This window comes from Nanorana parkeri, unplaced genomic scaffold (genome assembly GCF_000935625.1).
Source record: "Nanorana parkeri isolate BGI_ZX_2015 unplaced genomic scaffold, ASM93562v1 scaffold477, whole genome shotgun sequence".
Lineage (NCBI taxonomy): Eukaryota > Metazoa > Chordata > Amphibia > Anura > Dicroglossidae > Nanorana > Nanorana parkeri.
Genome location: NW_017306745.1, coordinates 888,837 through 903,479, shown reverse-complemented (window position 1 = coordinate 903,479; position 14,643 = coordinate 888,837). Strand labels below are relative to the sequence as shown.

The following is a 14,643-nucleotide window of genomic DNA, read 5'->3' as shown; positions in this document are numbered from 1 at the left end:
CAAACTGGTAAAAGTGTAAAATACACTTAAAGTTTACTTTCAATGATGCAGTCTTTGCTGCAGTTCAAGTATCCTGCTGAACCAACCCCATAGCATAGGTCTTAAACTGAAGTCAGATATTGACATGGCTAGATAGCTCTGCCCTAAATATTGTGCTTTTATTTATTTATTCACAGGGTCCAAATGGTCCTGCAGGAAGCACTGGAGCTCGCGGTGATGGCGGTCCCTCTGTAAGTCACTCAATTTGGTACTTATAAGAAGCCAGTCACCGTATGCTAACGTAGAAATCTCATGGATAATTATTTTTCATCCATAGGGGGCTACTGGATTCCCCGGTTCCGCTGGTAGAGTAGGAGCCCCCGGACCCGCTGTAAGTGCACTTTCATGTATTTTATTTTGTTACGGATGACTGTCAATGCTCAGTAAAATGACTAAAATGTCCAAAAAGTTGAATATGTATTAAGGGACACAATGTTGGCTTTAAGTCATGTTTCCTGTGCAGACATCTAGAATGTTCCCCACCGCACCCTATAATGAAAAATGTTGATCCTACCCTTTGTGAACATTGCCACTGAAATTGGCATCATGATGCAGTCTTGTTCACTGAATTCTTCCCTAACGCTGTGTATCCTTGTTACACTTCTTTTATTATGATTATAATATCTTATATTATGCACATAGCCAAGATCATCCACAGTGTGCCTCAGATATCATTCTTCCTCTGTGTAGGTGGTATCTAATTAGCCTTGAGATGGAAATGGAGAAGACCAGTTGGTACATTTCCATCAGAATATATTTCATTTATACTCTATGCTGTCTTGGGGTTCAGTAGGGAGAATCTTACAGTGGCTACCTTGCAGACACTACGGTTCTAAAACCCTGTGCTTAGCCCACCCTGTATGGGGGACAAGTTGGTCCCTCTCACTTTGTAGGATTTATTGAACCCCATGAACAGTGCTCCTAAACCATACCCCTACACTTGTCTGCGTGCAGAGAAAAGCACCTGATTATGACATGGAAAGCAGTGGTTATCCATCCCGGCTTGCATTCAGGTTGTGATGCTAGATGCAAGCAGGGCTCAGATAGTCCGTTAAAGGCTGTACAATCCGAGTCTTAGGTGATCATAAGGAAAAGATGACTGACGTTGAAAATTCTTAATGTTTAGCTTTATAGAACTCCCACACAAGTCAATTAATAACCAACACTTGGCATTCTTTGGCAATAGTGGGTAATGTTTAAATATTATTTTTTATGCAAATAGCTACAGGAGTGGAAATAGACATTTGCATATAGTCACAGATGGCCACAGATGGCCACTGGTTCTATTTCACCGACTTAGAGTAGTGAAAACTATTGTATTTTTTGTTTTGAAATGAGTAGAGGGGAGATTTCCTCTCACTTCCTAGGTGTGCACTGGAACAGGAAGTGAGGGGACATTTCCCAAAGTGGAATGCAAGTAGCAATTAAAACACAAGTGAGGTTATCTGTAGAAAAAACAATCAAGCCAACTGGACTTGCTGTATTTTTCTTGAAGACGTTTCCCTGGTCATCCAACACTAGCTTTCTCAATTCTGAATTCTAAATTTAAAAAGCTAGTCGGATGACCAGAAAAATACAGCAAGTCCAGTTGCCTTGATTTATTTTCTACAGCTATACCATGACCTGGATGAATGAGAACCTTCAAAGACCAATGGTGGTTCTTACTCACTAATTTGGGCTACAGTTGCAACCTGTTGAAGTTTATCTCTAGGGCAAACTTTTTCTTTAGTTTTAGATAGAGTAGGGAAGGGTTAGACCCTCTGTGACATTTTTATTGCAGTCACCATTGGGGAAATGTACTACTTTATTTGTACTGGTGGCCATTGTCACCTAGAAAAAACGTGAGGGTAATGCCAAAATTTTGCAGTTGTCACCAGAACTAGAGGTGAGGGAAAATCTTCCAATGGGAATACCTGTTCCAAGGACAACTTTCTAAATTGGGAAATTGCCCTCACTTCGAGAGACTTCCTCTAACTTCCTGTTGTGTGTCTGGGACAGGAAGTGAAGGGACTTTTTTCTGCAATGGTACACATACAGCATAAAGTAAACTTGCAGGGCTTTTAACCCTTTCCTACGCTATCCAATACTAAGAAAACAGGTTTGGCATTACATACACTTTAACGTAACCCTTCTGGAAACATTTCTGACAGAAATGAAGAGTGGATTTCATTGAGGAACATGTCTGAGGAAAGAAATGTCTCAGTGATCAGGTTCATATGTTCATGCTCTAATGCTGCAGTGAACAAGGAGCATGAGAATCGAATTGGCCGCACTAGGTATCACAGACTTTTTGCCTTCAGAGACTTCCATGAAAGAAGCTCAGTGTCAGTCTTTTAAAATACAAGAGTCATATAAGTAGAGGAAGCATGCCAGTATGCACATCCACAACAAGTCAAAGCTGGACAGCAGGAAAACCGAGAACACACGCTCATGTTTCTCTTTTCAGATAGGGAAATCACTTGTCCACAGTTGCTAGTTTATTCAGCAAGAAAATAGTCCAGTTACCTTTTTGCAATTAAGAGGAAATAAGTCTTAACTTTCACAAAAGTTTGTTAACATTATATAATATATTGTTAATCTGTTTCACTTACAATTTCACTTGTCTTACAGGGCTCTGTCGGTCCTTCTGGCCCAACTGGACACCCTGGCAAAGATGGCCCAAGAGGTCCTCGTGGTGACTCTGGCCCTCTTGGTCGTCCCGGTGAACAAGGTCAGCACGGTCCAAATGGTCTTGCTGGAGACAAAGGTCCATCTGGAGAAGCTGGTCCCTCTGTAAGTAATGGTGCAATTACATTGAATTGTGGCTTTTCAGAAAAAAAAAAGAGATCAACTTGCTGAGTGTTTGGAGAATCCTGTTTGAAATTCAGCAAACCTGAACTTACTGTCACCTTTTTGCATGTGGTCCCGATGGAGACTACAAGTGCCTAGATTTCACAGGCATGTTCCACCATTGTCACCATTAGTGATAAGCTGGGTGCTTGGACAATCCTGTTTGAAATACAGCAAACCTGAACTTAGCAGTAAATACGACTCAAGTCTATGGGAGGTGAATCTTTTTAATAAGTTCTGGCCATTTTTGTCGAGGTAAGTAAGAAGACGCGCTGGCGCTGACTCGAGTATAAGCCGAGGGGGGCACTTTTCACCCAAAAAAATGGGCTGAAAATCTCGGCTTATACTCGAGTATATACGGTATTTGCCCTTTAAATTGACTTTTACTTACAGTTAGCTTGACTTTTGTGCAGTTGCACATATCTCGCCATAATGAGCCATGTTCAGGCACTTCTTGTTATGTGTAACATTCTCCCAGTTGAGTTCCTGACTTTTCACTTTCTTGCATGTGCTCCTGATGGAGACTACAAGTGCCGTACCTAGGTTTCACAGGCATGTTCTGCCATTGTAACCATTAGTGATGAGCTGGGGCCTCGGAGCATCCTGTTTGAAATACAGCAAACCTAAACTTAGCAGCAAATACCAAGTCCGGGGGAGTTTAATCTTGTTAGTAAGCTCTGGACATTTTTGGGACATATTTGCCCTTGGAATGTATTTATTTATTTATTACAATTAGCTTGACTTATGTGCAGTTGCACATATCTTGCCATGAGGAGTCTTGTTCAGGCACTACTTGTTATGGTATAACAGTCTCCAGGTTAAGTTCTTGCCAAGTGCCTGTGCCTAGATTTCACAGGCATGTTCTGCCATTGTCACCATTAGGGATGAGCTGGGGCTTGGTGAGAACTCAGTTCGCCTGAGTTCAGCCAAGTCTGCTCAAACCTGTGACTAACACACATCCTCCTCCCCTACTGTGAGACAGGTGCTCTTTATTCGGTGTTAAATCTATGAACTCTGGCAGATGTACTTGCCATAGAATTCAACAACCCCAGTAAGTGTTACCCAATGTACAGGTACTTTTAAGTGGTTAGCAGAAAAGGCAAAACAAATTACCATCAGATTGGGTCATTACAATTGAAATGGCAAACCTTTAGTGGATTGGATCGCTGAAAACAGACAGTAATGTTCTCTAATGTAGTTTACAGAGTTTGATTACAGTCTATCCAAATTTTTTTCTTCACTTGGTGATCCTTCCAGTAACACACTTCCTGTCCTATAGTAACAACGCTCACTTACTATATCTATGTAGGAGCAGCGTTGTCACCCAAGGACAGGAAGTGTGTTGGGACTCTACAGCACCTCCCCCTCTCCTTATCGCCGTAACATGGTGAGGTCTGTAGTTCAGAGGTGAGCTGGGCAGAGCTTACCACATTCTTTGAGATAACACCAAGGACAGCAGTGGATTTCCAGCAGGATCGACAACTATATTTTTCACTTCAACAGATAAAACAAAACGCTTCCAATTGTACATTGAACAGAATAAAAGGGAACAAATAAGATATTTAAAATGTATTTGTGTCGGGTGTGGAAATATTGTACTATATTAAAAGGCACACAAATAATATTTTCATATTTTTTTATCCATTAGGGACCTCCTGGTTCCCCTGGTCCTTCTGGTGTTCTCGGTTCTCGTGGTATTCTTGGTCTTCCTGGTACAAGAGGAGAACGCGGTCTTCCTGGTGGAGCTGGAAACAATGTAAGAGCATTGATATACCGTATTCACATTTCATAAGCCACGTTAGGGATTATATAAATGTTTAGCAAAAAAGAACGGGGAAGGGAAGGTATATGCACAATATCTCTAATATATATTAGATATAAATGGGGGTCCCCTAACTATTCAAAGTTATTTAGAAAAAGAAGTTTTCCCCAGGGAGAGGGGATCCCACCATTCTTTACAAAAACTACATACCAATTTAAATGGTGAAGAAGGTATAAATTATTTATTCATTAAAAAAGGATTATATAAATGCCTTTTTACAACATTAGAGGATCAGGAAGTGACCAGGCGTGATAATAGCGGGCAAGACATTTAAAATATTCGGTATATGTTACTGTAAGAAATGGTCGCTTGGTGTCAAGCTTCTGGATCTTGAAGTTATTCAATGACCTCTCACATCTAGATTGTTCATTGGCCCTGGTATTGTAGTCAGTATAAATAGGATAATTTTCAGGCTCTACATATGGCAATCTTCAACAGACATTGACAGGTTAAAAAAGACAAGACTAAAAATTAGTTTGTCCTACAGACACTTGCCCCGTGTTTGGGAATTATATGCAGGATGGCAAGTGTCTTGCACATGCTTTGTTCATCTACTGAATCGTATTTACCCTCAGGTGCTTTAGAGATACTAATTCCAAGATTGCATTCGTTATTGTAAACATGAATGCAATATACCACATTTTGCAGCATTTAGGTGTGTGTAGAACTATATAACTATGCTAACCCAACAGCAACCACAATGCAAATACAGCACAGCTGTTAATGTGCATATCATCTAAACTCCTCACACAAAAACAGATATACTGTATTTCCCAAAAGCCAAAGAGAATATGGTGCTGCACATAGCCTGTGCAGAGTGCAGAGCTGTGGGAGGGACCAAGCAGGCCCCACCCACTACATAAAACTACAGGAGGGGGCGGAGACAAGACCAGTCACCCTGCAAAAGAACAGAGAACTGAGCAGTCTTTATTACAGGAAGCTTCTGCACAGAATAAAAGTTTCACACTGGATTAATACACAGATCTGGAAGAAATACCCATAGCACACCAAGATTCAAGTCAGAATACACATGCCTCTTGTATTTAGACAATATTTGTTTATTCTGGAGTCCAGCTATAAAGTGTATCTTTATATTTTTAGTCTGAATAAAATAGGGACCCCCTGTCAAATGTTATTGCTGTCTTTGTCACCACTGGGAAGATTCACCTTCTCAATTTGTCCTCCTGGTAACCATTGTCACTGGGACAAAAAGTGATGGGAAATCCAAAATGTTACTGTTGTAACCAGAGCAGGTACTGAAGGGAAATCTTCCACTGGGGACACCAGTTCTCATGACAACTCGATTTTGAAGGATTTCCTGTCACTTCCTGTTGTGACTTCAGCAGATAAAATGTAGGGAAACCCTCTCAATGGACAAAGGTAGCAAATAAATGAATAAATAGAACTGACAGGGGTTCTAAGCATTCCCTACCAACAAGACAAGAGGTTGAAGGGCTACTTGGGATGATAGAGTAGAGGTTAAGGAACAAGCATCAACAAGCAAAATGAAACACAAAATCAGTTCTAGATACCTCCTGATAAAAAATCCCTCTTGTTTCGAGGTATGTTCCATTCCAAATGGATATTTTCATTGAGAGCACCACACTAAAACTTTTTTAGTCTTCTTCTGCCTTTATCACTTTCTTCGCACATAGGAGGCTCTTTTGTTTTGAGGATAGTGAGCAGAGCTATAAATATAAAATTCCAATTTATAAAAACATATTCCAAACTCCATACAACTGTTTCCGGCCTGAGGGAAACCATGGCTTTAAACAAAATATTAAATTCCAGGGTATAGCATGGGATACAGGAATCCAACACACCCAGAGATGTCAAATGCCAAAGAGACTAGTGTACACTGCAATGCTGGAATGATGGGGAGGTAAAAGACACAGGGCACCATAGAGATGAGTATACTACTGTATGGAGTAGGGTTTGGAGAGCTAAAACATATACTCAGATGGTCATGCTGGTAAAAGGAACCAGCTAGGACAACTATTGACAACTGTCATAGGTGCTTGGTGATCTTTTTTGAGAACAGGCAGTTACCAGATTTGTTTCTAGTCTTTAAAAAAATCAACATCAGAAACATTTTGTAGGTTCCTTTGAAGGCTTGAAAGACAATATAGAAAAAAAAAGAGCTGGCAGGCTGTGGTAAACTCAGCCTAAAGGAAGGCAGGCTATTGAGATGGTAAAGTCTCCAACATGTATGCCTTTTATGATGGACAATGTTTCCTTTTATCCACTTTAGGGTGAGCCTGGTCCCGCTGGTCTTGCTGGTTCTGCCGGTGGTCGTGGTGCCCCTGGTACTGTTGGTAATCCTGGTCCAACTGGTCATTCTGGAGAGGCTGGTCGTGATGTAAGTAACAAATTAGGAGACTTAAAATACTTATAAAGGCCTATTTTAGTAATGACCGGACAGGGTTAGATACAATTTGTGGCACCAGAAACTATAATCTTCATAGCCAATGTGTTCTGGTTCCTCTATTCCTCAGTATGTAGCAAGTGGCCCAGTTTATAACCAAAATGCAGTGAAAGTGATCAGCCATACATTTTTAAGTTCCTTTCTTCTTTATTACTTCACTTAATAACACCTGCAACATCTCAGAGCCAACAGCCCACCCATATATTTGGTGGCCATCATGTATGGATTAAGTGTGAATGAGGCATTAGGAAAAGTATCCGCTTCGGCTCCCCCATAGCCCTTTCAATGTAATTGGGACTGCAAGAGAAGCCACCTCATTCTATTGTCTGTCCTTGCATGGTACCATCAGACACCACATGCGTACAAGTCCATCCTTGCTTGTGAAGTGTACAGCTTTAACCACCTGGTCTACATGAGCATTAAGATTGTATCTGAGCCCCCTGGACAATAACTGGGCCCTATGCTCTTGCCTAGATAAACCTGTGGTCTTTTTGACATGCACTAGTCATCCTTTAAAATGGCTCCCCAAACCTTTGTGTTAAAAGTTGGGCTCCTCCTATGCTTGACCTCCAACTACAGCCCCATCCACCTTCTATGCTGGTCTTCATATGTCACACCAATAATATTTATTACTGCAGTGTAGAATTAATAGACAAACCCATGCATGCATACATTACAAACCAGCAGTAATAGTAGAATATTATTTTGATTTCCCCTTTATTGGGTAGATGGAAAAGCAAAAATACAACAAATACTATGGCAAACTACAAATATCTCACGCAAAACTAGATGTTTAATCGAAAACCTATAAAATATAAATATGTTATACTATAAAATATAATACTTTATAAAATTGTATAAAATTATAACATTGCAACAATGAAAATAAGAGTATATGACATCTAGCTGCCAACATGTATGTGGTCATGGCAAAAACTGTTTTTCTAATAACAGGCTGTTTGTTTTATTAAGATTAATATATTCTGTTCTTCCCTTTTAGGGTCACCCTGGTAACGATGGTCCTCCTGGTCGTGATGGTCTTGCAGGCCCTAAGGTAAGTTTGACACAACAAATATAACAAGGTGCATGCAATGCTTCAAAACAAAATTGACTGTATTGATGACAGCATTCAATAAACCTGGACTTAGAGGGAATGTAAGGAAGAGATTTATAGATTAGTACAACAGACAGTTCTTCCTTAAACCTCAGACAAAAAAATTGGGTATCTGTTGTAATTTATGCTTTGGAGAAGACTTGATCGGAAATGTAAACCCATAATAATGTGTCCAAGGCAGTCAGACATCTGCCAGTTTAAATGTTCAGTACTATGGAGATGTCTCATCCACTCTTGCCAAGATCCCTTTCTAATCCGCCATCACTCTGTGTACCATCTGCAATTTTTTTTTAAGTAACTAACCACCTGTAGGATTGATACCCATCAGCTAATTCTTGAATCAACTACCCTTTCTGCCAATAGAATTATATATAAGTTGTATTACCCAAGACGAGTCCCCATGCCCACTGTGGCTCAAGTTACAAACAAATTTAAATTTGGTTCTCTTTCAAGTATTCTGATTATTGCAACAGCTTTTAGTAACAGCCAATGTTCACTTTTAGGGAGAGCGTGGTTATCCTGGCAACACTGGACCCTCTGGTCTTGCTGGAGCTCCTGGCCCTGCTGGTGCTGTCGGCGCTGCTGGTAAATCTGGAAACCGTGGTGAGACTGTAATGCAGATTTATACTACTGTGATGCCTTAGTATACAGTAAACAAACTTTAACGCACACTGCTATCTATTCTGCATGGCATGCCAATGCACATATACAGTAACATGGGTTGGAGCACACCACAACACATGATGTAAATGCCTTGTGGTTGCAGTGTGGTGCAGTACCAAAAATAGTGCAAGTGTGTTTTTGCAACACAAAAATGTGAATAGATTCTTTGTAGATTTCAAGAATTAGTGGAACTTTGGTTTATAGTTAATCTGAATGATTGTAATTTTCTTAGACTAATCAATAGACCTTTGATGATGTAGTAGACCCAACCAGGATGGTTTGGCTAAAGGGGTCAAATGGATATTCGCCCTGGGCCCACCATTGCTCCAAGTTTACGTTTAAAGTGATTACAGGGGTGTTGGATGGATCAACATTAAACGACATAGTCGTTGTAATATTTGATGAGTCAATAACTCATACTATATATATCAAGCATCCACTTCATAAAAACTTTTCTCTATTTTAGGGTCCAGGCGGTCCTTCTGGTCTCACTGGCCCTGCTGGTGCTAGAGGTCCTTCTGTAAGTATCTTATCTATTTTTACATTTGAAATCTCATACTCAAGCTATTTCGCTCTACCTCCCTGACTTTTCATTGAGGCAGTATAATGTATGGTTAAGCTGGGTGATCTTGTCTACTTTGTCTACCAATTTTCAACCAAGACTTGTTTGGGGTGGGGAGATCCTTTAAAAACTAGAAAATAATTGGTGTATGGAACTCCCATCATAGATAATGAAAGATATTACTGTAAACTCTTGGTTCTCAACTGGTGGGTCACCGCTTGCCTTCCACTTTTCTAGGTGAGAGGCTGCTCAGAGGGCCTGATCACACTAGTACAGTGCATTAATCAAACAGTCCTGGGCCATTAACGCACTGTACTTTGCCTACCTACTACGCGTTCTGGTGTGGGAGGTGCGTTGCCTTGCCATTCATTTGAAGGGCACCCCAAACGCACCTCCCGCAATTCAATCGCCCGCACCGGAACACACGGTACCCCATGTGTTCCATTGCAGTGTGACTCGGGTCGTGACTTAATGACCAAGGACAAATGTGGGTCCTGAGGTTACACAGTTTGAACCACTGCTGTAAACTATAGACTGAGAAGAACATGAATGGATAACAGAGGGATAGAGGCTTGGCTTTTGTGCTTGTAGTAGGCTAAGCCATAGACATTTGATGTTGAAATATACCACATGATCAGAATAGTTTTAATAAAGGAATCAATTTGGTTTTTAATCTAGGCAACCCAACACGAGACTTGCAAGTAATGGAGATCGGTTTGGTAGGGACTTCAGGAACCTATAGCTAACCCTAAGCCAAGTGACTGCTTGTTTTTAAAGAAAGGAGTGCTATCTTTCAGTTTCTAAGAGTCAATATAATAAATGTTTGGGTGCAATGAATGTTCAAAATTAAAACATCCACTACCAATTATCAAGCCACTTCCTCCATAAAAACCATCCAGAATGTAAAAAATCCTCCAGAGGCGCTATAAGGTTCTAATGTACCAATTGGAGATTGATGCCCACTTGTATGATCTTTGCCCTGAGCCCATGTATATTTACATGCTGCCCTTCGCATATGTAACCGACTACCTATACTTTACTTGTAATAGGGTCCACAAGGTACTCGTGGTGACAAGGGTGAGGCTGGAGAGAAAGGAGGCAGAGGTCTTGATGGTCGCAAAGGACACAACGGTCTGTCAGGTCTTCCCGGACCTTCTGTAAGTACAAAAAATAAAGCTTTTCAAATGATTATACATAGTAGAGCAAACATATCCCTTAGAACAAAGGAAGTTCAGCTTCCACTAAGTTTCATGTAGAGACATAATCAGGTAACAGCACATACTGTTTGCTGCATGGGAATTCCTATTATTGAAAATATAGCAGAACAATGTAACATAAGTAAGGTTTGAATCTCTTACACGTTTCACATTTAGACAGCACTTCATCAGAGACTACCATAGGTGCCAAGAAGTCTGAAAGGGCAGCACTTGTATCTCAGTTTCTCTTACTTGCTACTTACTTACTGAATATTAGTCATGTTCAGAGTATTATAGAGAACTGTGTTTATTATTATTTCTCAAGTACAGTCAGATTTTCCTTCCATAGTTACAGGAAAGTAAATTTAGACAATTCCAAACATCCAAAGGGATGGTTCTGGACTGGGAAGGGAAATGGTACAACCCTTCAAAAGATACAGAGAAGACATACACGTTATAAACAGACAAAGCACTGGAGCATTCATTTCTTTAGATCTAAGGCAAATTTTACTTTTAATAATCGTTCTCTTTTGCATTTAGGGTACTCCTGGTGAGACTGGTCCCTCTGGTTCTGTTGGTCCCGTTGGTCCAAGGGTACGTAATGCTCAATCAACAATGTTAAAAAGGAAGCACATTTTTAAATATCATGTTTATTTATTATATTAATGACATGACCCTTTTTATTTTTCACTCCAGGGTCCCTCTGGTCCCTCTGGTCCTCCAGGCAAAGAGGGTCGTTCTGGACATCCTGGTGCCATGGGTCCCGTTGGCCCACGTGGTCCCGCTGGTTTCACTGGTCCCGCTGTAAGTCATTTTTTTTAACTTTAAAAAACACAACAAATGTGTCTTCCTTCAGGAAAGGTGATCTTCTGATGTACAATTAAGCTGAAAGCTCAACTCAAGGCAAACAGCTACCTAAACAGATGAAATACATAAAAGGGAGCTGTTTTATTTGTATTTCTGTCCACCCAGTCATGAGATTTATGCAGCTCTGACACACAGCAGAGCAAGGTGGCTGTCACAATTTACAGTTAAGTAATACAATTGTTTTACTTTCACCAAGCCCAGCCTGCTGACTGGATAGTGAAAGAGTAGCATCAGATTGCTGAGGTCATTCCCCTGCTCATTCTGCTCTTTCCTCCTATCAGCATGTTCCTTTTCAAGGTGGGAAGTATTTTAAAGTTTTAAAGCCTAAATATGAAAAAAGAAGCCAGGGTTAGGGGTCAAAACAGAGTTCATGGATGAGTTTATAGCATTTAGTGTGGTAAAATTGGTGCTGAGTTTTCAGTGCCTTTACCTCCACAGCCTGTTGTTTTATGGCATAGCCAATTTTTTGTGTGATGTCAGTGCTTACACAACTGATGTCAGTATTTGCACAACTGACAGATGTCATTATAATAATGCTTAGGTTGAGGTTCAAGTTTAGGGCATAGGTTGAGTTTATAAATCTTTTGCAGAGCTGTTCACTCTTTGAACGTTTGTTTTGTAGATTTGCACCATATTATGGCCACTAGATGGAGCTGAGGAGCAAATTGCTGTGCTCCTTGGCTCCATCTGGTGGCCATCATGTGAATCATGGGTTTGAATCTACAACACAGACATTCACAGAGAGAACAGCTCTGGAAAGGTTTTATGAATACACCCCTAAGGGTTAGTTTAGGGTTACATTTATGGGTTGGTCTTAATGTTAGTGTTAGGAGTTAGGCTGAGGTTATGGATTAGGTTTGGGAATCAATTTGGGATTTACAGTTGGGTTGAGGTTATGGTTAAGTTTTTTTTTACTTATCATTAAGTGTTCAATAAATTAATTATCTGGCAAAAAAAATATTTACAGTAATATAAACTAGAGCGTAATAAAATAGCTGGAACCGAACTGATGAACTGCAAACAAACAAATCGAAAATGTGCTGGTCCACAGACTGTGCAGGATCGTGCTCCAACTATAACCCCATGTTTGTTGCAGTGAATTTAAAGAAGTTGTTGATGTTAAAGGTAGACGGGTGTCTTAGATTTTTTACACAGGTTGCATTATAATTTTAAAACTTCAGTATGTGTTAACAATTTTGTTTTTGTTTTTACAATTTAGGGTCCTCCTGGTCCCCCAGGTCCTCCTGGTCACGCTGGTTCATCTGGTGGCGGATATGACATGGGTGGTGAAGGTGGTGAATACTTCAGAGCTGACCAGCCCGCTCGCAGACCTAAGGATTATGAAATTGACTCCACTCTGAAATCCCTGAACCAACAAATCGAGGTCATCCTGACCCCAGAAGGCTCAAGGAAGAACCCTGCTCGTACTTGCCGCGACTTAAGACTCAGCCATCCCGAATGGACAAGTGGTGAGTTGGAATCCTGTTCAGAATAAATCTCAGCTTTTCTTAATATGTAGATAAGGTGATCTGAAATAAGGATTCTCCCATTGCAAAAAAATAACATGGTAAACTTCCTTGCTAGGATTTTACTGGATTGACCCCAACCAAGGCAGCACTTCTGATGCCATCAGAGCTTTCTGCGACTTCTCCACTGGTGAGACTTGCATCCATGCAAACCCAGACAACATTCCACAGAAGAACTGGTACATCAACACCTCCAACAAGGACAAGAAGCACCTCTGGTTCGGCGAGACTCTTAATGGAGGCACACAGGTGAGTCCACTTTCTAGCCGTTGTACAAGCATGGCATTAATGAGTGTTCCTTTCTTTTTTTACCAGTCTGCTATTGTTGTAAAGTGATACATGTTGACCTGACATCTACAACATGTATGCAGTGGACATGATCAAAACTAAAATTCTCAAAATCACTTTATATTGACCGGATTATAGATTAAGTTACCTATAGGTTGTGACACCGGATCCAGTAGCCATCTGTTAAAGTTTTGACAATATACACAATCACCACCATGTTGAGTTTTTGTTCAGACCTGCCCACTCTTCTCCAGCCTCCACCGGTGTATAGCCTCATGTGTGACCTCCATAGTGTGTTACCCTCATGTGTGACCTCCATAGTGTGCTAAAGAGTTGTCCCTTTTGCTGAGAATAACTGGGAGGTATACAATATGCAATATGGGTAAATAAAGGCCAAAGACAGGTGGGAGAAGAGACATTACTATTGGACAAAGGTTGGAGAACAGGGAGCTACTGCAGGACACTATAAAACACAGAAGAGGAACATAAAATAAACATTATTAATAATGTTAGAAATCTCTTGTATTTGCCCCAAACACTCCAAAGCAAATATAACTAAATATATGAGACAAGTAACAGTTCTGAATAGTTAAAGATGTATCACTTTTTAAAACCTAGGTATTCTCTTTTAATTATATGTTTATCCAAATATTTAAGTGAGTTCCAATTCCTTTCCCTTCAACAGTTCGAATACAACGAGGAAGGAGTCACACCTAAGGACATGGCCACTCAACTCGCCTTCATGCGCCTGTTGGCTAACCAAGCCTCTCAGAACATCACCTATCACTGCAAGAACAGCATCGCCTACATGGACGAAGAGACAGGCAACCTGAAGAAGGCCGTCATCCTGCAAGGATCCAACGATGTCGAGCTGAGGGCAGAAGGCAACAGCAGATTCACATTCAGCGTCCTCGAAGATGGTTGCGCGGTAGGTCAAGGGGCAAAACAATATTGGTCCTCAATAATGAAATAATGGTTTAGTAAAGAGTCATCCCACTGAAAAATAATTTTATAATTATAGCGAGGTCCCAGAGTCAGCTCTAGGCTTCTTATATGTTTTGGATGCTCCAAGAGTAGGATTTTCTTTCCATAATCCTCAGCTCTGTTCCTGTCCACCTTTTGGGTGGGTTTTTGGGTGTCCCTGCCACCTCCTTTCTCCTGTTTCAATCTCTATATTATAAATAGGAAATTCCAGTAGGGATGGTGGGAGCCCTTCATAATGGGCTGGCAGGTGTTCGGCTCTGGGAACTAAGCACAGAGATCTGTCCAATAGAGTCCCTGAGAGGTAGAAGACACTGTCCCATGGTTTAAC

The 14,643-nt window shown here is 40.7% G+C and overlaps 1 protein-coding gene across 1 annotated transcript in view; it reads left to right on the top strand.

The window, feature by feature from the left end:
- COL1A2 (collagen type I alpha 2 chain) overlaps positions 1 to 14,643 on the top strand; it is a 46,226-nt gene that overhangs the window by 31,115 nt on the left and 468 nt on the right. Inside the window, exons 31-44 of the mRNA XM_018560768.1 lie at positions 177 to 230; positions 317 to 370; positions 2,650 to 2,811; positions 4,517 to 4,624; positions 6,942 to 7,049; positions 8,116 to 8,169; positions 8,733 to 8,840; positions 9,359 to 9,412; positions 10,504 to 10,611; positions 11,191 to 11,244; positions 11,347 to 11,454; positions 12,737 to 12,986; positions 13,102 to 13,292; positions 14,017 to 14,259. Coding sequence (XP_018416270.1) covers positions 177 to 230; positions 317 to 370; positions 2,650 to 2,811; positions 4,517 to 4,624; positions 6,942 to 7,049; positions 8,116 to 8,169; positions 8,733 to 8,840; positions 9,359 to 9,412; positions 10,504 to 10,611; positions 11,191 to 11,244; positions 11,347 to 11,454; positions 12,737 to 12,986; positions 13,102 to 13,292; positions 14,017 to 14,259 — 1,656 coding nt within the window. The remainder of the gene's footprint in view (positions 1 to 176; positions 231 to 316; positions 371 to 2,649; positions 2,812 to 4,516; positions 4,625 to 6,941; positions 7,050 to 8,115; positions 8,170 to 8,732; positions 8,841 to 9,358; positions 9,413 to 10,503; positions 10,612 to 11,190; positions 11,245 to 11,346; positions 11,455 to 12,736; positions 12,987 to 13,101; positions 13,293 to 14,016; positions 14,260 to 14,643) is intronic.